This window comes from Lagenorhynchus albirostris, chromosome X (assembly GCF_949774975.1).
Source record: "Lagenorhynchus albirostris chromosome X, mLagAlb1.1, whole genome shotgun sequence".
NCBI classification, from domain to species: domain Eukaryota; kingdom Metazoa; phylum Chordata; class Mammalia; order Artiodactyla; family Delphinidae; genus Lagenorhynchus; species Lagenorhynchus albirostris.
This window is the reverse complement of record NC_083116.1, coordinates 126,995,766-127,022,318: the sequence shown is the minus strand read 5'-3', so window position 1 is coordinate 127,022,318 and position 26,553 is coordinate 126,995,766. Positions and strand designations below refer to the sequence as shown.

General features: G+C 45.3%; 1 protein-coding gene across 7 annotated transcripts in view; it reads right to left on the bottom strand.

The window, feature by feature from the left end:
* Positions 1–26,331, bottom strand: part of PNPLA4 (patatin like phospholipase domain containing 4) — a 109,669-nt gene extending 83,338 nt beyond the window's left edge. For 6 of the 7 annotated variants that reach the window (XM_060138401.1, XM_060138404.1, XM_060138407.1 and 3 more), the window contains exons 1-5: positions 26,229–26,331; positions 24,881–25,065; positions 19,596–19,690; positions 18,805–18,940; positions 9,266–9,331 (exon numbers count right to left, since the gene is read on the bottom strand). In XM_060138401.1, the coding sequence (XP_059994384.1) occupies positions 9,266–9,331; positions 18,805–18,940; positions 19,596–19,690; positions 24,881–25,065; positions 26,229–26,289 (543 nt within the window). In that variant the 5' untranslated portion in view covers positions 26,290–26,331. The remainder of the gene's footprint in view (positions 1–9,265; positions 9,332–18,804; positions 18,941–19,595; positions 19,691–24,880; positions 25,066–26,228) is intronic. The other variant, XM_060138403.1, reaches the window with a different exon arrangement.
* Positions 26,332–26,553: the final 222 nt, after the last annotated feature.

Sequence of the window (26,553 nt, the reverse complement as noted above, 5' to 3'; positions counted from 1 at the left end):
ATTGAGGGAACTGCATTTTGGTGGAGCAGAAAACATAAATAGATTAGATTAAAATGAATCTGGCCTAGATAATTTGCTTATTGTCATTATTTTTAAAAGAACAAAACACATATAATTATGTTTATTATAGAGCACACATATTTGTTTGTGTATAATATGTGTATGTGGATATATGCATACATATATACACACACACACGACTATACAAACACAGTCTAAAAAAGGGAGGTTTGTAGTGAGAAGGCCCCCAGATATCTGGTTCTGTGCCTTATTGACCTGGAGCTTTTTTTTCCTTCCCTGATTGCTTTGGGTGTAGACACCGATTTCTGGAATAGGATAGTACCTAGAGAGAGAACAAAAAGACACCTGCCAAAATTACCTTTCTTATCCTCAGTAGAACATCTCACCAATGATGTAAAAATTCATATAGGTTTCATCAAGGGAAATTAAAAATATGTACCAAGGGTCATATAACTTAACTGAGAGCTCACCTGATTTATTCAACTTAAGGAAAAGAAGGGCAGTCTGGCTCATTAAATTGCAAAGTGTTCTAATCTACCATAGGGCTAATGACTGAGGTTTCAGGGACATGAAAATCTTTTTTTCCAAGTTTCGTTTGCTCTTGTTAGCTTATTGTGATTGGATAAATGACTAGGGAAAACATACAGCTTATCCAATGACTTGATTCAGTCTTCAGTGTTACTGACTCCTCTGTCACCCTAACCCCACCAGCTCAGTTCTAAATGCAGAGTGCACCTTACTCCTGGCTCATGCTCTCCTGAACTGTATCACTCCCAACAACCACACACACACACTCGGGCACTCAGATTCTAGCAAAACTGCTGGAAACGACGCCAACAGCAGCCAACATTCCTCCATGCAAATATACTGCATGTGGTACAGACGGTTTAAAATTCTGCATTTTATATACTCCTGGCCATGATTCTCTGACTGTTTGTAATACATTCCTCCAGGTCAGTCCCCCATTCCCACCTTGTGGACAGCTCTCCATAAGCTGGGAATTACTGCCATGAGTCCTAGGATTCCAAAATTTTCCTCATGGGTCTTCCCAGGGTAGCGTTGCCCTGTGTTGGTTAGTTTCAGTACCTAGCACCATCATCCTCAAAGGAAAGGGAATGCCCAAATATGTAAAATAAAAAAAAAAATTCCCGGGCAAAATGTGTTTCAAAAATCAAACTCGCAGGCTTCCCTCGTGGCGCAGTGGTTGAGAGTCCGCCTCCGATGCAGGGGACGCAGGTTCGTACCCTGGTCCTGGAAGATCCCACGTGACGCGGAGCGGCTGGGCCCGTGAGCCATGGCCGCTGAGCCTGCGCGTCCGGAGCCTGTGCTCCGCAGCGGGAGAGGCCACAACAGTGAGAGGCCCGCGTACCGCAAAAAATCAATCAATCAATCAATCAATCAATCAATCAAACTTGCTTCTGTCCCCGCAGCTGTTGTCACTTGTCCTAATACCCTTGATTCCCATATTCTAAACGTGCTCCATGGTAAGGTCCACTGCCTAAGCCCAGAGACTTGTGAAGACACAACTGCTCAGTAAAGAAGAAAATCTCATGCCCCATGGTGGGGTAGGGGGTCTAGTGTGACTGTCCTCTGAGGGTGACAGCACTGGAAACCAGAGCTAATGCAGTTATTCTAAAGGGTAATGGCACCTGTCACACCCAAGCCCGTTAGGGTATTCATCTGTCAGTACGTGTCAACCTCTGCCTTACACATGACATGTTATGGGTACATGCAAGGCTCACGAATTCCAGCAACTCTTGTTACATAATTAAAGAGGAAACTTTAAAACCTGAGGTGGGCACTTGAGCTGAAAGGGCTTATTTGTTCATCTAGCAAGTCCTTCCACAGCACCCAGTGTGTGCCTGGGTGTGCACTCCACACTGCGACATGCTCATGATAGAACCGCGATGCAGGGCTGAATTTGCTTCAAGTGTATTTTGCTCAAAAAGCAAGTAAAAAAAAATACTTTTGTCAGAAAGACAAATACCATATGATATCACTTACATGTGGAACCTAAAATGTGACACAAATGAACTTACCTACAAAACAGAAACAGACTCACAGACCTAGAGAACAGACTTGTGGTTGCCAGGGGGAAGGGGGGTAGGGGAGGGAAGAATTGGGAGTTTGGGGTTAGCAGATGCAAACTAGTATATATAGAATGGATAAACAACAAGGTCCTACTGCAGAGCACAGGGAATTATATTCAATATCCTCTGATAAAGAGTAATGGAAAACGATATGAAAAAGAATGTATATATGTGTATAACTGAGTCACCGTGCTGTGAAGCAGAAATTAAAGACAACATTGTACATCAACTATACCTCAATAAAATAAATTTTTAAAGTATTTTTTTTGAAGACTGAATGACATTTATATCTGTAATTATTATAAATACCATGGCACAGGGCCTAATGGTTTATTAAACAGCCTCTCATGTATCATTTAATTTGACCTTTACTATAACCCTATTGGGTAGGAGGGTCATCCTAGTAGTATGTTCAGTTTCCTCATTTTACAGAAAAGGAAATTGATGCTGGCAGGGTTACTTGTTCTAGGTCAGGGGTTGGGCAACCACCTGCTTCGGGAAATGAAGTTTTAATGGCACCCAGCCATGACATTTCCCACTTCACAGAGCTTTCCCACAAAACAGCAAAGTTGAGGAGTTGTGCTGGTCCAGACAGCATGTCCCACAATGCAGAGAGTAGTTAGTATCTGATACTTTCAGAAAATATTTGCATGAAGTAAGTCAGAAAAAGAAAGATAAATACCATATGATACCATTCATATGTGGAATCTAAAATCTGACACAAATGAACTTATCTATGAAACAGAAACAGACACCCAGACACAGAGAACAGACTTGTGGTTGTCAAGGGGGAGCGCGGGAGGGAGCGGGTTGGGCTGGGAGTTTGGGGTTAGCAGATGCAAACTATTATGTATAGGATGGATGAACAACAAGGTCCTACTGTACAGCACAGGGAACTATATCCAACCTCCTGGGATAAAACAGAATGGAAAAGAATATGAAGAAAGAATGTCTCTGTGTATAACTGAGTCACTTTGCTGTACAGAAGAGATTGGCACAAGACTGTAAATCAACTTTACTTCAATTAAAAAAAAAAAAAGAAAATATTTGCCAGCCCTGCTGGAAAGCACGCTGGCCAAAGGGGTGGAGCTGGTCCATTCACTCCACACTCACTGTTCTTCCTCACACACTGTAAGACACAGTGGAGGCGGGGAAGACCAGAGCTGCTTCTGCAGGGCTGAGGGGAAGCGGACCAGGGGAAGCGGACCAGGGGAAGTGAAAGAGGTTTGAAAAAAAAAATTTTAGTTACAAACATACCTTGTTTGCTGTCATGATATAGAGAACAGTCACGCCTACAGAAGGTTCTTGGGCATGACTCAAAACAGAGTGGGGAGAGGAGGGAGAGGGAGGAGGGGGAGAGGGGAGAGGGAGGAAGGGGGAGGGGGAGAGGGAGGAAGGGGGAAGAGGAAGAGGGAGGAAGGAGGGAGGGAGAGAGGGAGGGGTGGGAGGAGAGGAGGAAGGGGAGAGGGAGGAAGGGGGAGGGGAGGAAAGGAGAAGGGGAAGAGGGAGGAAGGGGGAGGGGTAGAGAGGAGGGGGAGGGGTAGAGAGGAAGGGGAGGGGTGAGAGGGAGGAAGGGGGAGGGGTGAGAGGGAGGAAGGGGGAGAGAGGAAGGGTGAAGGGGGAGGGGGAGAAGGGGGAGAGGGAGGAAGGGAGAGGGGTGAGAGGGTGGAAGGGGGAGGGGGGAGAGGGCCAAAGGGGGAGTGGGGAGAGGGAGGAAGGGGGAGGGACAAAGGGGGAGGGGGGATAGGGAAGAAGAGGGGAGGGGGAGAAGGGAGAGGGAGTGTGTTTATGTCAAATAGATACCCACCCCCCAGGACACAGGTCAGAATCTACCATTTGGGATGAAGAAGCACAGGAGGGGACAAGAGACATAGGAGATTTTTTAATGAAAGGGTGACAGGTGAAAATAAATAAAATTTAAAAAATTAAAAACTGGTTGAGAAAACCTGCAGCACCGACTTGTACTAAATAATGATTTTTGGTAAATTGACGACTTAAGTTTTGGATTTCTGAAGGTTGCTCAAAAATGGTGATTCTATATACCCAACTTTCAGAAAACTCTAGCGGTTGAAATTCTACAAGTGCTATTTATTAATAGAAGACGTTCCCTGGAAAACTAACCTATTTTTTCAAAAATCAAATAGACATGCAGAATTTAAAAAGCCGATGAAAAATAAGAGCTTCTATTTCAGCATAGCTGTAAATTGATAACCAGAGTTCCATCAAGCCAAATCTAGCTGGTCGCCCAGCCAGCCACCACCGTGTGCTGTGACAGTGACTGAGATAGGTATCCTCGTGACATGTCTAAATCATGAAGAAACAGAAGCCAAAGGAATGTAATAATAATTGTATATAAACACATAGTAACAGAGCATTCTACAATTCTTTCCCACAGATATGCCAATAACGAAAAGATTAATAATTCATAACCCATGCAAAAGGCTCGATGACTAGAATACCATGATAAATACTCTCTATACAATACACTGTTAAAATAGTACTTGAAATCTAACTCAGAGCAAAAAACAAACCTATAGCTCTTCTTGTGATCTGCACCACAGTTCCAGAGATTAAAATATCAAAACAGGGGCTTCCCTGGTGGCGCAGTGGTTGGGGGTCCGCCTGCCAATGCAGGGGACGCGGGTTCGGGCCCTGGTCTGGGGGGATCCCGCATGCCGCGGAGCAACTGGGCCCGTGGGCCACAACTGCTGAGCCTGTACTCTGGAGCCCGCGGGCCACGGCTACTGGGCCCGCGTGCCACAACTGCTGAAGCCAGCGTGCCTAGAGCCTGTGCTCCGCAGCGGGAGAGGCCACCGCAATGAGAAGCCCGCACACCACAACGAAGAGTGGCCCCTGCTCGCCGCAACTAGAGAAAGGCCCACACGTAGCAGCGGGGACCCAACGCAGCCATAAATAAATAAATAAATAAAATAAATTAAAAAAAAAAATCAAAACAACAATCAAATAGTCACTTGCCAACACTAATGCTACGTCTTAAAATGAAACAAAAAAAAACAAACAAAAAAACACTGATCAGGGATCTCCCTGGTGGTCCAGTGGGTAAGACTCCGATCTCCCAATGCAGGGTGCCCGGGTTTGATCCCTGGTCGGGGAACTAGATCCCACATGCCGCAACTAAGAGTTTGCATGCTGCAACTAAAAAGATTCCACGTGCTGCAACTAAGACCCGGCAAAGCCTAAATAAATAAATATTAAAAAGCAAAAACAAAAACTGATCAGTTAAGACCTCCTCTTGAAAATCCTTATTCTTGTTCCACATTGATGACCAGAACCTGTGAAAACGTGCTCTGAAAGTAGGCACATTCCCACAGCTTATTCAATCACTGGAAAGAGGCCATGTACACTGAAGGAAAATCCACTGGTAAACATGATAAGATTGAACTTCAATTTATTTCCATTTATTCAATTGTTAATGAATATCAAGTATAAGTACGGTGCTAAAAACAGTCTCCTAAGATAAAACCAGAGAAAGCTACAAAAACTTTTTTAAAAATTAGGAAAACCAGGAACTTCCCTGGTGGCGCAGTGGTTAAGAATCCGCCTGCCAATGCAGGGGACACAGGTTCGAGCCCTGGTCCAGGAAGATCCCACATGCCGCGGAGCAACAAAGCCCGTGCGGCACAACTACTGAGCCAGCCCAACACAACTACTGAAGCCCACGTGCCTAGAACCCGTGCTCCGCAACAAGAAAAGCCACTGCAATGAGAAGCCCGCGCACCGCAACGAAGAGTAGCCCCCGCTCTCGGCAAGTAGAGAAAGCCCGCTCACGGCAACGAAGACCCAACACAGCCAAAAATAAATAAATAAAATTTTAAAATTAATTAATTTTAAAAATTCAAAAAATAAAAAATTAGGAAAACCAAGCTGTTTTCCAAGATGTTGTACCACTTCAAACAACTGGTAGACAGTTTAGGAAGGAATCATGCTGTTATTTACTGTGGCTTAAGTCAATTTTAAATCTTATGAAGGTATGAAACTTCTACGTGATTAATAAAAGATTTCTTTCAATAAAAATATCAGGTCCACAAATAAGTATTAGTAAAACCCAGTATGTTCCATAGCTAAGTGACACCGGACGTGGCGATGAGTGGTCAGCGGGTTGAACAGGAGCTGCATGCAGAAGCAGCGCAGGACACCTGTGGTTCTGCCTCAAACCCAAGTGATGCTGAGCTCTCTCTGCCCCCCTGCTGCTGCAACCTCCATCGCTTCAGAAAAACCACCAAGGCCAACCAGCAAATCAAAACCTGACCTCCACAAAAGCATCAAGACCCAGAACAGGAGAAAGCGTGACACAAAGTTTTATGGAATTAGGAAAAGCTCACACCCACAGCAAAACACTGCATTTCAAGCAAAGTTCCCATTTCCCTGAAAATGGAGCGATTCTACAGACTAACCTGGTCTAGAAAGCGTATTCAGCTGGGGGAAGGGAGGGGCCTGACAGAGTCCATAGCAAGCACACAAGGGCACTGGCAAGTCGCCACCGTGTGGCTGTAGACAGGAAGCAAGGTCTCTGAGGAGCACACTGTCAATCATCGTGTGCACGGGGGCCCCGCTTCCTGGACTTCATTAAACACCCAAGGTAAACCGAACGCTTTCTGGAGACATTAGGTTCTATTCAACAAGTAATTATGACGTGCCAACTGTGCACAGATGTCAGTCATCAGCAAGCCCGTGTCCCGCCTCCCAAGGTCCCTTTTTTCTCACACCTCCAGGTGCTGCATTCCCTGTTTAATTGAGGCTGCCCTTGTTTCATGTTCCCATCTGAGTATTCAATCACATAGCAGGAAATTCAACTGAGAACATCTCACCCTTTAACTATTCCTAGGCTTCCGGTCATACACCTGGAGCAGTGGGGATGGGGCGGGACAGAAATAAAATAAGGGGGATGTTTTTAAAGGAATGACCAAAGCAAAGTAAAGCAAGAGGCACAGCACAGATGCAAACATTAGAGATCATCCTGGGAAAGTTGCCCCCTTACTAAGCTTGGTGACCTCAGTGAAGTGAATGAATGTTTCTACAACTCAATTTCCTCATCTGTAAAATACGGGGGTAATAATCCCTACAGCACATGGGAGTGGACTCTAATGCATCCAATAGAAAGCAATAAAAACAGGAAGTTTTACTTTTCCTGGCAAAAGAAATACAGAAGGTGGCCTGGTAAGGTCCCCCTCCTCAAGTCACTCAGGTCTTTTCATCTCATTATTTGTCTCTATCTAGGGTGTGATCTGTGACCTCATGATCCACAACAGCTGCCAGAGCTCTGGTCGTCACATCTAAGTTCCAGGCTGCAGGAAGGAAAGAAAGGTACACAACCTCCCTTCCTGTAAGTCCCACAGTAATTCGGCCTACCTCTCACTGCCAGCACGTAAGGGGATGGCCACACCTAGCTGCAAGGGAAGGTGGAGAATGTGGCCTTTTAGCTACACGGTAACAGGCCCAGAAAAAAATTGGGTTTCTGTTACTAAGGAAGAAGAGGACAGTGTATGTTGGAAGAAACTAGGAGCCATTACCACCCATACCTCCTTCATAATACAGTGATTACTATTTAAACACAGGAAATGTTCAGCATCGTCTTAGAATATACTAGGCTTCTGGGACTCAGCTCTGTTCTAGCCTTGATTCCATCCCTCCTTTCCCCCCCATCTCCTTTCCATCACTTCCTTACTATACCTACATCCCACGTTCTCAGTCACCACCTCTTAATTTATCTATCACAACAGAAATTCTGTTGATTCTTGGATTCTGAATCCCCTTTTCATGATCATATACAATCTCATGAAACACCTGAGCATTTTGCATATTTTTTCTACCATTTAGCCATTTCTGTCATGATTATATATTATCAAGCAATAGCGTGAAGTAAAATCATTACATTTCAGATCATAAAATTAAAGTTCATAATCATAATGTAAAGTTGATTTTGATAGCATCTGTATTCGAAATTTATACGGAAAAACAAATGTTGATTTTTTTACGGCTCTAAGAGAAAATGCTACTTAACTTACTTTAAAATCATTATGTAAAGGGGAAACCTCTCCAATTTTCAAATGACAGCAAAGATCATACTCCTTGGTAACTGAGTATCTGCTAGCTCTGAGAGGCAGTATCCAAAGTGGAAAAAAAAAAAAAACCAAAACAACAACAGCAAAAAAACACCTGGGTTTCCATGAGCTTATGTTTATTTTATGCTGCTTTAAAAAATTCAATGTATATTATGTTTCTACTTGGTCACAAAGAGGGTTTTAGCCTACAACATGTAAGCCCATCACTGCAAATAACATACTGTATGCATACAGGTAATAAAGAGAGTCCAAGTTGGACCTGATGGTCCACTCTTAGGCTGTCCATCTACATGGCCTCATCCGGTTACTCAACCTCATCCTCATCTGCCTGTTTGAGACAACCGTCCCAGGGCAGACTGCTTTGGGCCAAGGATCCTATGACAAGCACAGAAAAGGGCGGGAATGACCAGGAAAACTCAGAGAAAGAAAATCACAAGGCCTGACAAGGTCAGAACACAGACAGATCCCCAATCACATTAGCCAAGAGATTTGCAAAAGTCAGTTCCTTGGTTGTAAGATCATGCATTCACTGAGCACAGGCCCTTTGCTGGGCCTTCAAAGTGAAAGAATGAATGACACCTATTAAACACTTTTCCTGTACACATTTATGAATGAATACGTACATATCATGTATATATAAAACAAATGGCATTAATCATCCATGAATATGTGCCTGATCTTGAGTAGGTGTTAAGAGACAGTGTATCTGATGACAAAAAGTACGTATCTCTGGTGTGGGTTAAATAGATACTGCATTTGGTTCTGAGATGCGTATCTCCGGTTTATGTGTTAAATAGCTACTGTGTTTGATCACACAACTTTTAACTCTGGTGTGTGTTGAATAGATACTGTGTCTGGTTATCAGTGTGTGTGTAAGTGTGCAGGCGATAGGGCACCACAGCACCTGCACTTGATTTTTTTTGTTTTTTCTGCTAAACAGAAACAGAACTATGGGGAAACAAGTCATACAAATGGAGTTGGAGCCACCAGAATAATAGTACAATTGGATCTTTCGAAGGAAACATATGAACACGGGATTTACTGATCATCTGTCAGTCGTAAGCATCTTACCTGCCCTTTGTATTCCACTGGTTTTAGTCCTGCGTAAATAGGCACAAAGCTGCTGGCTAACAGGACCTAGACGGATAAAGAAACAGCTTGTGAAAGGAGGCATTAACACTCCTACGATATATTTCATGTCCCCTACTATGAAATTAAAATCGCTTAAATGTACAAAAATTTACTATAACAATAAGTTCCATGTATTTCAAGGGACACACTTAAATAGAAGATAGCATTTATTGATATCAGAAAAGACCTTAAAGAGATATGCACAAATCATTGTTCTCCAACTCCATCCACTTCACCCGAGTAATACTGGCACTTAAATTGTAGACAGCCAAGTCATTACACAATTAAAGTCCAGGTAAGTCTAACTTCCTGAGCGTGTACAGGTTGCAGGTAAGTTATTTACGATGTTCTATCCTACACTGTAAGAATTATTTGAAAGTTTCACTCTATCTTCCAGAGAAACAAACCCCTCTGGTTATTACGGCTCAGGGGATGTTTTCATTTATGTCACCAGGATGTAGCACATTTCATGAGCTAGTTACATGGCCTGGATATGGAATGAGACACTGGCAGGGAGGGGCACCAATTATACTTTATCTTCCATTTAAAAAGTCGAAAAAGATTGCCATTTAAAAGATTACCATTTCTTCCCACAGAAGAAGCTGAGCTCTGGGAGCTTTTCTGACATGTGCAAGTTTTATTCTGCAATGCAGTTTTCAAATCGCTAGTGTTCTATTTGGAAAGATACAGTATTAGATATGGAATACTTAAGCTCCAATCCTTCAATTGATAATTGAAGACTCCAGGGCTGTTTGTTGTCAAAGAGTTCACGAGATTTTTTTTCCAAGTAGATATTATTCAGAACTGGATTATGGTCCCCAAAATGATTTGTACATCATCCACTTAGAATTCTTTAGAGATCAGAGGGCATTTCCCCCAAAGGAAGAATGGTAAAAGTATGATTTGTGAGGTCTGCTCTCAAAACCCAGCAATCCCACTACTGGGCATATACCCAGAGAAAACCATAATTCAAAAAGACACATGCACCCCAGTGTTCATTGCAGCACTATTTATAAGAGCTAGAACATGGAAGCAACCTAAATGTCCATCAACGGAGGAATGAATAAAGAAGATGTGGTACATATATACAATGGAATATTACTCAGCCATAAAAAGGAATGAGACTGGGTCATTTGTAGAGATGTGGATGGACCTAGAGACTGTCATACCGAGTGAAGTAAGTCAGAAAGAAAAAGACAAATACTGTATATTAACGCATATATGTGGAATCTAGAAAAATGGTATAGGTGATCTTATCTGCAAAACAGAATCAGAGACACAGACGTAGAGAACAAACCTATGGATACCAAGGGGGGAAAAGGGGGTATGGGATGAACTGGGAGATTGGGATTGACATATATACACTATTGATACTATGTATAAAATAGATAACTAATGAGAACCTACTGTATAGCTCAGGGAACTCTACTCAATGTTCTGTGGTGACCTAAATGCGAAGGAAATCCAAAAAAGAGGGGATACATGTATACGTATAGCTGACTTACTTTGCTGTACACCTGAAACTATCACTACATTGTAAAGCAACGATACGCCAATAAAAGTTTTTAAAAATAGTTGATTTATTCTGAAGTGCAAGTAAATGAGAGACCCAGTCACCAGCATAACGTGATTTCTATAGGATACTCCTCTGTGGGCGGCGACCTGACACAACTGTATTGCGACACTGCTGGGACTTGGCACAGACTTTCTTATGCGGTGGCTCCTTGTGACCAAAGATCCCACAGACGGGAAAGGGTGTGCATCTCCTTCACAGCCAGATGCTCCTGATACCTGCAGGTACCGCCCCCCTTCTCCACAGTAGGAACGAAGACCCTCCGTAGTGGGGAGACAGCACCCTCCCATGCTGCTGGTGTGCGTGGGTGCCAGGGCGCCGGTCCCGGGTACCAGCGCGGCCTCCGCCGCGGCCCCCGACGGCCGGTCCGAGAAGCATGGCGGGGCTTCGGACCGGAGTAGGAGCGAACTCAGTGGTGTCAAAGCACAACAGAGGGGCTCTGGCAGGAGACAGGAAGGGATCGTGCCAGGTGCTACTGCGCGCCTCTGCTGTGCCAGGCTGATGCTGGGCGCCAGAATCAGCTACACAACATCTGGGCCCCGTGTGGAGCGAAAATGCAGGTATTCAGAACTGTAAGGTGTCGAGAGCAAAGCATGAAGCCATGGTATGAAGACACCCTTGCACAAGAATTCTCAGCCTTCTAAGAAGGGTCAATGCAAACGAGCCCCCCACTTAGGCATTCATTTCAAAATCTCAGCTTTCGGTGTGGGGCCCCCATGACGTTACCCACACCCCCTCCACAAAGACGCCAAGCAGGAGTGAGCATCCCCTCCGGTGATTTGCGGAAGATCACATCCATCCGCGGGGCCGACAGGATAGAAACCAAGCCTCTTCAGGCCCAACCTCGTCAGCCCCCTGGTAGCCCCGACCTGAGCAGCTGAGCATTTTTCAGAGCAAGGCTGTTCACAGTTACGGTCACTGCCTTCACCCTAACTAATCTGGCCCTATCATCAGTTGGCTACTCCTTTAAAAAAATAATTACAGACCCTAGGTACGTTCTGCAAGCACAATGCAGCTACTTAATGAAGTTATTCGGCAAAAATGCAACACCGCACCATAGCGATAACAATTTGTGCATAGCACACATATTGCGAAATTACAGTACTTAGACGCCTTTAAACAGCCAAACACACTCTATAACTGTAAGGACTTACTTCACTATGACAGACATGTGGCATGCAAAAAAAAAAAGAAAAAAGAAAAAAAATCACTACCCTTAGAAACAGAATTATGTGGGTTTTTTACCTCCCGTGTGTCAAGTTATAATGTGAAGTTCACAAGTTAATGCTTAGAACTCTTTCTGAGCTGTTTAGATGAAAAATGCTACCCAATTACTTTGATACAGATAGTAACAGTAAGAATCCTCTGAACTGACATGAAAAGTGCGGTGAACTGGAAAATACCCGTCATCCCCCCCAAAATCAGTGTATTTGTTCTGTCATAGTTTATACGGGCTAGTGATTTGTATATCAAACTATGGTTAGTGGGAAAATTAGCTTTTGATAGTTAGGAACTAAGCGGCTTGTCTTACTCGATGTCAACTTACTGCCATTTTATTGCAAGCAAACAGGATTTTCTAAGGCGGGAGACAGTTCATGAAATATGTACTATTATGCCTCAACATGCTTCTACTGTCTTACCTCACTGGTGTTCCAGTGAAATTTTTCTCACCAACAAATATCGATACATCTAGTAGGGCAGTGGTTCTCAAGTTGGGGGGGCGGGGGTCTGAGCCCCCTGGGGACATGTACCCATGTCTGCAGACTGTTTTGGTTGAGGGCACCAATACAGAAGGCAGGGACCTAGTTAGTGTTCCTGCCCTGTCACTTAGCCCAGCACTTTAAGAATTACATGTACATGAAACCATTGATTTTTTGTGTTTCCTTCTCACCAAATACACAAGGATAAAAATAAACGTCAGCGACTTACTGTAGCAACTGTATAAAGCATTGCCAAGTGTGGATTCAACACACGTTCAGATTAGCTTTTTTCATTTTACACTTTATAGAAAAGGGGTGTTTAGAAAATTATGTGGCCTGGCTTCCTTAGAGAATAAATTGTCAACCAGTTTCATTTATGCCTAAAGTTGACTGTGGAGTTTAATGAGAATCTGGCTGTGTATTCAGAACCAGCTGGTGCAGTTGAAATTCAAAGACAGATTCAAATTTGTCTTACCCAGTCTTCAAGATAATGACCAATCTTAAATTCAGTCCTTATTTCACCTTCACGGGGCTAAACGTGAGAAGGTCTTGCTGTAAGAGCATGCTCACCGTGTGCAAGGCCATTCAGGACATCCTGGCAATGGAGACAGGTGGTGGTGGGGGGGACACCATCCTGCAGGAACGCCTTCCTGGGCGTATGTGTGTCAAAGAGCATTCACGGATGTCAAAAGACCATCTCAGAGCACATACAAGGGGCGTCAGTTTTAAACACAAATTTGATGATTTGTACCAATTCAGACAAGGGCCAGAACACTATCCCTCCCGCTCCGTGGCACGGTTAATTTCAAAGCCATTCCTGCTGAGCTGTGGAGGTGGCGTATGACTTTCTTGTAAATAAAGGGTTTACTTCCCTAAGTATGCGTTGCAGGAGGCTAATATTGAAATATGTTTGGATTTCCTGATTGCATGTTTCCTTCTGAAGAAGGATAGCCCAGTATAAAATCTGGAGCTTAAAATGGGTGAGTTGAGGTGCAAGATGTATACATTGGGACATTCGGGGCACAATATGTAAACGGGCCCACAAATCAAGGAGTTGCTAAGGGCCCATGACAAGTATTTGCCTCTGTGCCTGGGCCTCCTGGCCAACGCTCCCCAGGGCTGGAATCAGTGCTCTACAGTATGGGGTTACGGGGCAACGTGGGGCTTAGCCCCGCCCCCATGGCTCTGCAGGGCACTGCCCTCGTGGGACGTCTCTGCAGTGCCCTGTGCTGGCGGGGGTCCTGGCACTCGGGGGCCTCTGGTGGAAGGGAGCTGCCCTGATGACCTCTGAATGGCCTTTGTCCATGGTCTTGGACTACATATAGGTCCTGGCTTCTGTCTAGACGGCCAACTCATCAAACCTCCTTATCACAGGGTTATCTGGCCAGATGGCCACACCCTTCCTGTTGTGTCCTAAACAGGCTCTCTTATTCTCTTCAGTATGCAGAGGCTGAGAATGTTCCAAATCTTTAAGTTCTGCTTTGCTTCTGAGGAACAATTCCATCTGTAAGTATTTCTCTCTTCTTGTGTTTTACTCTAAGTAGCCAAGAGAAACCAGGCTGCTCCTTCAAAACTGTGCTTAGAAATCACCTCATCAAATATCCAGTGTCATCACTTGCAAGTTCTACCATCCCCAGAACACGAAGACATGAACATAATCCTGCTATTCTTGGTCAATGTATAACACGGGTGACCTTTCCTCCATTGTCTGATAACATTTCCTCGCTTCCGTCTGAGACCTCATCACTATGGCCTTTACTATCCAGGTCTCTCTAAGAATATGGAGGCTCTCTCTACGGTTTGATTTTTTCTTTCCGAGTCGTCACCAGAATCACCGACGGCAATGCAGTCCTTTTCTAACATGCACCTCTCAACTCACTGAGCCCCTGCCCGTTACCCAGCTCCAAAGCTGCTTCCACACTTTTAGGTATTTGTTACAGCAGCATCCTCACCTGTCAGTGCCAAGTTCCTGTCTCAGTCTGCTCAGGCTGCTACAACAAAATACCACAGACTGGGAGGCTTACAAAGGACACAAGTTTATTTTCTCACAGTTCTGGAATCTCAGAAGTCCAAGATCAAGGGGCTGGCAGATTCAGTGTCTACTGAGAACCCACTTCTATGTCCTCACATGGTGGAAGAGGTGAGGGCGCTCTCCGGGGTCTCTTTTACAAGGGCACTAATCCCATTCATGAGGGCTCCACCCTCATGACCTAATCACTTCCGACAGACCCCTGACTCCAAATACCATCATACTGGGGGTTAGGATTTCAACACAGGAATTTGGGGGGGGGGACACAAACATTCAGACCATAGCACTGAATTAAATCACCATGGACATAAGATCCCAAATACTATGGAAATCCAATCCCAAATAAAATGAGTCTTTGGACCACATAATTGGTCCAAAGAGGTTCTCAGAAAATAATCAGCTATCATTGCAGCTATCAGATGAAAGAATAATTTTTTCATGCCACCAAAAGTGAACTTAATATAATTTAAGTATGAATCATCACACAAGCACATTGGTGAATGTACACCAGGTCAATGGTTGAAGAGGTATAAAAATCAGACGCCTAAAGGCAGCAGAACTTGGTCATAATCCATTTCCTGAGATTTTATAGATGTAGGTGAGCACGTTGCTCATGAACAAAGATAAGGGGTAAAAGAAGAAAATGTTTAAGAAAGGGTGAAGCCTACCCAGTCTGCAAAAAGAAAGCTGGGACCTTAAAATTTCATGACAGACTCACACAGGGATGCTGACCAGTGATGTGTGTGGCTTATTATCTTATTTGTTCATTATTTACTAAATATGGACTGTAATTAACAAGCTTCTAGGACTTGACTATTTCAAACACACTTTTACAAGATTTTTTCAATTTACTCGCCATGGTAACACCGATTAGCTTTCATCTCCATTTCACAGTTGAGAAAACTGAGGCTCAAACGTAATTAGCCTCAGAGGACACCATCAGGGAATGACAGACCTAAATAGGAACACTGGGACATGCACAAAAAACAAGTGATAATCCAAGACAGTGTAACAAGACACAGACACACGGACACCCATGCACACACTGTGAGATACAGGTTTCTAGTTGGATTTTCAGGTGCACAGAGAACCTATCTATAATAAAAGGCAGCAGTCGGCTGGTGGATAATGAAGAGCTTGGCATTAAAAAGAAAAAAAAATCTAGTAATTAAGAGCATAAACGAGGCATTGATTAAAAATCACCAATATTTAGTACTCTCCCATATTCCTGTCCTGGCTAGCAATTGATCCTTGACATACTCTACCTCTGGTTTCAATCTTAATCTCCGTCTGTCACCTACAGACTTCCAAGATCATAGACATTAAACCCAAGGCTGAGGGATCAGAGCCAGGCAGGCAAAGCGCCCAGGAGACGCCAGTTACACACTGTGGGCTGCTTCTGCTCTTGGCTTCTGGAACTCAGCGCCCTCCGGTCTCTAGCTAAGGAAGTGGGGGAGTGGCCGGCACCTTTCTTCTCTCCCCTGACACTGAATGAGGTGGTCAGAACTACCACCCCAGACGGCGGTCTCCCACTGGCCTCTTTGATCAGAACACAGCATGTCACTGCCCAGTGTGTGTGTGTGTTGGCGGGAGGGGGAGATATTTTCCCTTCATATTCTTCTCCCTCCCTCCTGCAGTCTTCACCAGTCTTACTTTTTGAACTACATGCTCATGAGTATTCCAGGCATACATTTCATACATTTTTATAGCCACCATCTGCTGTCAAGGAACCATCTATCCTTCCTTTCTTTGAGTTTCTGCAAAAGGTTAGAGCATTCTACTAAACATTTAAAATGCTTCCCGTATAACCTAGGATACATATTAATTATTCAATTATTCTCCTTACAAGGTATTATACATTTGTGCCAACTAGTTCTCTTCTGTTCAATGAACTCAAGTAATTTCACCAGTTCTCTGAGTAGTTATTATCCAAAACAAAGCAAATCAAAAAAGTCCTGTTTGCTTACTGCAGTACTTTGCTATGGCTGCTATAACAAGTTACCACAAATCGAAAGGCTAAAACAACACAAATAAATGTATGATCCCAGGGTCTGGAGGTCGGGATCCAGCACGGGCCGGATCCACCTGGGCAAAAAAATTCAGGTGCTGGCAGGGCTGCATTCCTTCCACGGGCTTGAGGGGAGACTTGGTTTCCTGCTCATTCAGATACTGGTAGCATTCAGCTCCACTGGCTGTAGGACTGAGGTCCCTCTGCCTCGCTGGCTGTCAAGGGGAGGACCCGTAGTGCCCTCCTCATACAAAGGCTCCTGCGTCTCTGAAGCAGTAAACATCTCCATTTTTAAGGACACACGTGACTAAATTAGTTTGGGTCGGCCCAGCTAACCCAGGATCACCTCCCCAGCAAGACCCTCACCTTCACCCCATCTATACGATCCCTTTTGCCATGGGAGACGCCGTATTCACAGGTCCTGGGGATTACAGCGCGGACATCTTTGGGGGACGTTATTCAGCTCACGACACTCCCACGTGAAAGGAATTAAGAGGGTGATTTTATCTCGCGTTGGGAGAGGGGGCCATGGCTACCAAGCAGAATGTTAGAGGCCTGGACTGTGGTCCCAGCTGGGCCACTAACGAGCTGAATTACGTTTTGTCCAGATCATTGAACATGAAGGATCCAGCTTCTTCATTCTTTTAATAGATGCCATCTTAGTTCATTGACTTATTCATTCCCATTCACTCATGGAGCACAGGTTGAGGGAGCTGATACTGTGCCAGGCGCTGGGAATACAGCAGTGGACAGAACACAGCAGTCCCTGGACCCTCCTACCGCCCACCCCCACCCCGAGCTTACACTCTGGTGAAGGAAGATAGACAAAAACTAAGTAAACAGAGCAGTAAAATTCGTATGCGGAACAGTGGTAAGTAAATCAGGGCGGGATGTAGGAAACATCAGGGGCTCAGCCACTGTACAGTAGCCACGGACAGACTCAAGGAGCAGGTAGTAACTGTGGGTAGAATTCCCCTCGTTTCACGATAGGATAGTCTTTTGCTCCCAACCTTGTTCTCTTCCCAACAAGAAGAGGTATTCTAACCACCGCAAGCCTGATATATCTGCGTCGGCATTGACGATTGGTGACAATTCAGGCATGGGTTATCAGCTTCTCCCTTTCTATTTTTTAAGTCTACACAAGAGTATAATAATATTATAGAAAAATATTTTTCTAAGATGGAATGACTATGAATGTATAAGTGAGAGACGGGAGTGAAAATATTCTAATCTCTTAAGTCACAAAGTAATTTTACTTGTCAGCTCAACATTTCATTAGGTATTTCAAATCATATCATTCAAACATAAAATTCGAGCAGTGAGTTTTGATAGTGAAACTCAATGCATTTATCATCTAATTCAGGTGGAACTTGTAGCTCTCTCAATCCATCGCCTGCTGCTGTATCCAAACACGCGTCCTCTGCATCACCTGAAGCTCGCTACAATTCCCACAAGAGGAAAAAGAAGAAAATAGCCTGGCTTTTCGAAGAGAAGTGCACCCTTTCAAATGTAAAATATTTAATGTATTACCTTAGCAATGCACTGTTATTTGCAAATCAGCTGAACTATCCCAGAGACAATGATTTCCCAACCGACTTTCACATGTGTTTGGATAGAAAGGCATCAACGCAAAATGGAAGAAAGGAAAAGGAACATTAGAGTGAAAAGGTAAGAGACCTGGATTCCCACTGGCAGTCAGTACACCCTGGGGTGTGTCACACAAAATCTTTCCACCCATTTCTTCTCTTAAAAAAGCGACAAAAGTACAGTAATCTCACCTGTCCTGCCTGATTTACAGGGCTGTGGAAGGACCGAATACGGTAGTACCGAAACAAAGTCTTACACAAACTGCAGGAGTATTATCTACGTCAATGTAAGGAATGGTTCTTGCTAGTCAAGTTTAATCCCAGGATAAACGTGCGCACACGGAACATCACAAGAAAAAACACTGAGCTACTCCTGAGGTCTCTGGGAGCCGCCTGCCATAAGGTGGCCTCGGAGGGATACTGGCGGATGCATCCTTCAGACGCATGATTCATGGAGCATGCACCATCCATCGGGCATGGTATGCAACGCTGGATCTAAAGAACGCGGGCGCGCTCACTGTTTGTGCAAGTATGTATATCAGCACTTGCTCATTTCCTCCGACAAGGAATGCGGCAGTGTTACCTTAACGAGGTCCTCCCGGGAGGGAAAACTGGAGACTAAGTAGTTTTCTCTGGTCTTGGTGTTGGTGATGGAGACGTGCAGGCGGTTGTGAGCCAGCTCGTGCGCGTTGGGAGGGAGAATCGCCTCCACTCCGCTCCTGAAGAAGAAATAAGGGAGCCGCTGCGCCCCACTGGCCTGCAAGCCTTGTAGCTGCCCAGACTGGAGACCCGAGAAGGAGCCCGGAGACAGTGACAGCGACACCTATGGCTTACTGGTTGGGGGATCTTACATGTCCAAAGCAAAAAAGGCCTGGAGAGACACTCCATCATGTTCGGCAGGCGGCAGACAGGACAAAGCAGCCATCTTTGCTACCCGGGGGCGAAGGAGGCCACCATTTATATGGGGAATTGATGTCAGGTGGGCTCATCTGTTACCACAGAAACTAGCAGCTCACAGCCCGTCAGGTTAACGCCCATCGTGGAGGGCAGGTATCTTCCTTTAATAAACTACCAGGTGGAGCCGCTCTGGCCCAAGGATTAGGCCAGTCACGAGCTGGGGCAGGAGGCAAGCACGTTTGTGAGTAGGGTGCAGATGAAGCAAGGACTGGTCGAGCAGGGGATGTACAGAGAGCAAGAGAACAGCCATCTTGAGCGGCTTGGCCACGCACTGCATGATTCACCTTTAATTACTGACCGCCCTGTAAATGCTTCAGGAGAGAGAATGCTGACTGGGCTTGCTACAATGTATCCAGAGCATCCTCTGTCTTCACAGGCTTGGGGGAGGGGGCGGGGGAATGTACTCTATATATGCACCTCAATCGGGCCATGAAGTCATAGCCGGGTGTCACTGCCCCGAAAGTCTGCCTTCGGGTTTCTTCGGCAAAACTGTAGGTAAACTCGTTACATTCCTGAAAAAGAAAATTAATAGGTGACCCTATGTTTTGTCAAAAACATTACGATTCTGGTTCCAGAACCCTGTGCCTATCACACAAGGCACCTGGACCGTACAAAGCCAACCCCAGATGTCGGATGCTTCACAGGCACGCATCCCCACGAGGCCTGTCCCTCACCCACCATTCCTGGGCCCCAGGCAAGCTATATGGTCTGCCAATTGCAATCTTTTTTTTTTTTTTTTCTTTTTCTTTTTAAACCACCTCACATGGCTTTGCCCACCTGTGGAAAATCCTTGACGGCTGGGTTCTAATTGTAACTGAGCACATTTCTCTACAGGCCTCTCCAACATAATTAAATTCCTCACCCACACCAATCCTGTGGCCTCTGGAACGTTCGGACTGCAGCTCTACAACAGTGCGGACGATTCACACCACCACCACCAACAGAGAAAGGGCTTGCGATGACTCTACCGGGTCAGAGTCCTTGGAGATTAGCCTGGGGCACTGGTCTTTCACAAAAGTCTCCCCAGTCTAGCCTGGGGCACTGGTCTTTCACAAAAGTCCCCCCAGTCTAGCCTGGGGCATGGTCTTTCACAAAAGTCCCCCCAGTCGGGGCTAACAGGCAGCCAGTGCTGGGATCCACTGACGTGGCCTCTGTTGCCTCGTCTTCATATAACAATGCAAGGTGGGTATGGTCACCGCACTAGACGGGTAAGGAAACTGACCTTTGGAGGGTTAAGTATCTTTCCCACTGTGCCATCGAAAATGAGCGTCAGTGCCAGGATTTAAACCCAGGTCTATCTTTCATTTATTAGTTCATCCATTCAGCAACCTACTGGGCACCAGGCGGTGGGCTAGGAACTGGGATTCGATGGCTGAGCGTGAGATACACAGAGCCCCTGCCTTCCTGGGACTGAGGAGTCCCTCGGTGAGGAGATGGCAGGGCGCCAGGACAGCATCCATGTATGGGGCAGATTCACGTCCCCTCCTTCCCCCGAAGGTTAGGGTAGCCCCGGACCCTGAGAATTGGTGCCCTTACACAGCAAAAGGGACTTTCCACATGCGATTAAGTTAAGGGTTGCGAGATCAGGAGATGCTCCTGGATTATCTCAGTGAACCCAATATAATCACAAGGGTCCTTGTAAGGGGGAGAGGCGGGCAGGAGGGTCAGAGTTGGCGAGATGTCAAGGTGCTATGCTTATGACTTTACAGATCGAGGAAGGAGCCAGAGCCAGGGAAGGCAGGACACCTCTAGCACCTGGAAAAGGCCAGGACACACACTGTCCTCCGGAGCCTCCAGAGGGAGCGTGGCCCTGCTGACACTTTGATTGTAGACAGTGAGACCTTTTCAGACGTCTGACCTCCAGAACTGTTAGAAAATAAACGTGTGTTGTTCAGAGCTGCTATGTTTACTGTCATCTGTTGCAGCAGCAACTGGGAGCTAACACAGTGGGCATCAACCTCCAACCTCACTTTGCTAGGCTGAGACCTAAGATACAGACAGGAGTTGGACAGGAGACAGAGGTGGCAGACGACAACAGGCAGAGGTAGCGGTGAGAAGAGTGCAAGCAGCTCAGACAGGGCAGAGACCAGAAAGGCAACCTCAGTGAGCCATGAGAGGGCTCAGGTCCATGTGGCCCTGGGAGTCGTACTAAGAAATCTGCACCCTAGGTGAGAAGGGAACCCTCCTACGCTGTTGCTGGGAATGGAAATCTCAGCCACTATGGAGAACAGTATGGAGGTTCCTTAAAAAACTAAAAATAGAGCTACCATATGATCCTGCAATCCCACTCCTGGGCATATGTCCAGAGAAAACCATACTTTGAAAAGACACATGCACCCCTATGTTCATAGCAGCACTATTTACAACAGCCAGGACATGGGAACAGCCTAAATGTCCATCAACAGATGAATGGACACAGAAGATGTGGCACATAAATACCATGGAATATTACTCAGCCACTAAAAAGAATGAAATAATGCCATTTGCAGCAACATGGATGGACCTGGAGATTGTCATACTGAGTGAAGTCAGACAGAGAAAGACAAATATCACATAATATCACTTATATGAGGAATCTAAAAAGAAATGATACAAATGAACTTATTTACAAAACAGAAACAGACTCACAGACTTAGAGAATGAAATTATGGTTACCGGGGGGAAGGATGGGGGGAGCGATAAATTGGGAGTGTGGGATTGACATGTACACACTACTACATTTAAAGTGGATAACCAACAAGGACCTTCTGTAAAGCGCAGGGAGCTCCGTTCAATATTATGTAACAACCTAAATGGGAAAAGCATTTAAAAGAATAGATACATGTATATGTATAGCTGAATCACTTTGCTGTACACCTGAAACTATCACAACATTGTTAATTAACTATACTCCAGGGCTTCCCTGGTGGCACAGTGGTTGAGAATCTGCCTGCCAACACAGGGGACACGGGTTCGAGCCCTGGTTCGGGAGGACCCCACATGCCGCGGAGTGGCTAGGCCCGTGCGCCACGGCTGCTGAGCCTGCGCTCTAGAGCCTGCAAGCCACCACTACTGAGCCCACGAGCCACAATTACTGAGCCTGTGCTCTAGAGCCCACGAGCCACGGCTACTGAAGCCCGCGTGCCTAGAGCCCGTGCACTGCAACGAAGGGTAGCCCCCGCTCGCCGCAACTAGAGAAAACCCACAGGCAGCGACAAAGACCCAATGCAGCCAAAAATAAATAAATAAAAAATAAAATAAAATGTTAAAAAAAACCCTATACTCAAATATAAAATGAAAAGTAAAAAAAAAAAAAGAAATCTGCACCCCATCCTGAGTCAACAGGGATCCCAGGGGTGGGAGAGGGGGAGGTCACAGGATGAGATGTTCAGATTTGTGTTTGGGTGAAATCACTCTGAATGCTTAGGTAGGTGGATTGTAGGCAGCAGGGGCAGACGCAGCCCTGCCTGTTCAAGAAGCCACTGTAGACCTCTAGCTGAGAAATGGGGGTGGCCCCCCCCAGTGTATACTCTTTCTACTAAGCCACACTGCACACCCAGCTTATTTTCTTGTATTATTTTTGGTTACACACACACACACACAGACACGGCCCCTGACCAGACTGGAAACCTATTAAGGAATGCACTTATCTTTGAGTTAGCTCCCTGCTGTGTCTAACGCCATGCCTGGCAAATTCTGAGGGCTGAGGAAAGGCCGGCTGCGCTGAGCTTTTTAACATATCAAAGTCTAAATCTGCCTGCCACCTAAAATACACCAGCGTCAGGTGCTGGTCTTAATTATACATGCACCAGCTCGGAGCTGGATTCATTACTCACATCTCTGTCACAACACCACAAAGCTCGAAGAACTTATATACCAACAGGGAGAACTGAGCTAACAGGGACTTGAGTAGGTAGAAAACAGTTTCCTAAGAAAGCTCAAAGCCATCCTTCAAGGGGTAGATTTCAAATGCTCAAGAGAAAAGAAATAAAGTAACCTCAAGGCAAATGGCTGAAAACTGATTTTGAGAAAAGAGAAACGAGGATGCCCTAGGTGAATCCAGAGAATCATTTTCCACTTGCCAACGTGAGCGCCCGATAAAGAGTTACCCCTAAGGCCTGACCAACACAATGAGACAATACGACTGGATCTCCAATTTACCGAAAATGTAAAAAAGAACAGGTAATCGGACTGATATCAAAAGTCTCAAATTCAGGTAAAGGATTCAATGTCTGAACATCGCAGAATTTCAGTGAAGGGGCTATATGATCACAGCATTTCCAAATCAGTCTAATTCTAAATCACACTTAATATATTTCAAACTGCTGAGGATTCAAAACCAAATCTACCCCAATCCAAAGCTGGGGATTTGCTCCCACCTAAAGGAAAGACTGCACTGAACAGGAGTAAACAACCCCTTAGTAGCCCTGTGCTTCAGAAAGGAAATAAAGAGCTGGGAGGGACTAGCCTGCACTTCAAAGCACATGAGTCTGCTACTTTCCCTGACTTCACGTTCTCATCCTGTACAATCTCTAAAATTTTCCATCACTTTTCTAATATATAAAAAAGAAAAAGAGCAGTGGATTTCTGAATAACTGGTCTAAAGTCCAGTTTCTCTTCCATAAGCAGCTCATCAGAGATTTTAAAACAACATTTCTGATGTTTAAAATGTTGTGGATTTCAACATTTAAATGTGACAAATGCATCCTTGGGCATGGAAATGTTAATCATTATTTGATTACTATTCCAAGCTGCTAGAGAATGTAAGTAATTAACAGATAGAATATTCTCCACCTGCAGAAGCCAGTTCTCACAGAGAATGCATGATGGCTGTCTAGAAGCAGAAAACAGACTTTAAAAACATAGATTACATTAAATGAAATACTTAATGCTTATTTTTATTACTTCTAGATAAACTGCTTGGAATTCAGGGCTTCTTCTTACTGTGGGAATGAAAAACGAATTAAATTCCAATATTATTCCTCTTAAAAGAGATTACAGGGACTTCCCCGATGGCACAGTGGTTGAGAATCCGCCTGCCAATGCAGGGGACACAGGTTCGAGCCCTGGTCTGGGAGGATCCCACATGCTGCGGAGCAACTAAGCCCGTGTGCCACAACTATTGAGCCCGCGTGCTGCAACTACTGAAGCCGGTGTGCCTAGAGCCCGTGCTCTGCAACAAGAGAAGCCAGAGCAATGAGAAGCCCTCGCACGGCAACAAAGAGTAGCCCCTGCTCGCCGCAACTAGAGAAAGCCCGCGTGCAGCAACGAAGACCCAACGCAGCCAAAAATAAATAAACAAAAAAAGATATTACAGGCCAACATTTTAGTTTATATGCCTGTCTGTAAATAGGAGCAAGCAAAGACTTATCAGCCACATGTTCAAGGCCTTGAGAACAGGCTCTGTGCTCTTCTCATGATCAGTTAATGGAGAAATATCCTTTGCTTGAAAGAAACAAAGCTGGAATCTTAAGACTAAATAAACACTCAAGAGTAAAATAAGGGATTTTATTTCCTTGTCTTGTTGTCACCCAAAATAATAATCTTTTCCAAATGGAGAGCAGAGATCCTGAATGATTAAATTTTAAAAGAAGTCAACCTTTTCTGTTTCCTAGGCAAAGGATTATTTCTGTGCAGTTAACTTAGTAGATAGTTAACAATCATCTTCGTTGTTTGGGCGTAATTTCTGGATGAGAAACACAGCCTAGTTACTACTTAATTACCTCTATTTTTTGTGGCGCCGTTAGCAGGACAGAAGCAACCAAGGATCCCGCAGAAGCCCCGGCAAAGGCCTTGACATTCTTCAGGAGTTTTTGGCCGTGTTTGTAAAGTGCGGATGCTGCCCCCAAGTGGTAAATGCCCAGAAACCCACACGCTGCAAACGACAAGTTGATGTGCTTCATTGTAGCTGTGAAATTGGTGACACAAAACCCAAAAATGCCCGTTAAGTTGGTATAGTTTGTTCCACATGCTGTGTACTCTTATGCTAGTCATAATTCCAAGGCTTTCTTTTATATACAGAATTCTCTGTTCTAAGCATAATCTTTTCAATTAAAGTCTAATTAATCACCCAAATCTTTCAAGGAAACTTTTCCCTCTCTCACCTTGACCCACTACAATCATATTAATTAAAAAAAAAAAACTACAACAGTCTATATTTGTTCAGTACATAGACTATGCAACCTACTTTTTAATTACTTGGCAAAAACCAAATGGTTAAATTCCCATTGGCAAGGCATTTGGTCCTTTTTTCTTGCCCTTTTGATACTTTTGGGGGTGTGGGCTACTGGTAAAATCATTAGAGAAGGTAGCAAACTTCAAATGAAAGACACATTTGCTCTTTGCGAGTGCATCAGTGAATTTAAAACATATGTCTCGACTCCCCACCGTTTCCATCGTCAGCATCCGTTTTTTGTTGCTGTTGTTTTGGTTTTTTAACCTGATGCTCTCAATTATTCAATAATGCAATACTCAATTATTCAACGATGCAGTGTATTTCATAGCCAAGTTTCTCAAGACAAACTGAGGTCATGACTGGCGAGGGCAACTGGAGGCTCAAAGAAATGACATCTGCATCACCTGATACTTGCAACAAATCTAACAATGAAACTATATTTCACGAAACTTCAGGGGGAACGATTTCACCACGTGTATAAAACAGGGCCCCCCCCCCCAACTGCTCCCCCTGGATGCCCTCAGGGGTTTCTCGGGGGTCCCGGGACCTTCAGATTAGGCACTTGGCCCCGGCCTGGAATTTAGGAACCGAAAACACTCGTTCTGATGCGCAGAGCCAGGCCCTGTGCGAAAGGAGGCTCAGTCGCTGCAGCCGAGCCCCGGTTTGGGTTTAATTTCTTCAGACTGGAGAGAGGAGAAGGGGATGGGTCTCCAGGGGGGCCGACCCATCGTACGCAGGCCCAGTGTCCCCCCTATCCTGTGGTCTGGGGGTGGCGGGACGAGGGTCGCTGCTGCAACACCCCCAGGGATGCCTACACGGACTCACTCGCCCGGGAGCCACCTCCGGAGGGCCAGAACCTGCCCCCCGCCCGCCCCGCGCTCCGCCCTCCGCCCTACCAATGCAGGTCTGAGGCATTTCCGTGTAGAACTTCGTCCCCCGCCCCTCCCAGCCCGCCATCCCTTATCTGGAAGGCGGGGCCGGGCCGTCAGTCAACCGGGCCGTGCCTATCAGGGCCGGACCACGCCCGCCCAAGAAGCTTCCGCAGAAGGGATTGAGGCCGGACTACCCGCGCGGGTCTGTGACGTCATCGCGCCGATGCGTGCGTCCGCTAGGCTCCGCCTGCTCCACTTAAACCGCTGGACTCGGCATGGCGGTGCGCCCTCGGCCGCTTGACCTTGGTGTCCCCTAGGGCGGGTAAGGGATAAGACTTTCTCGTCTCGG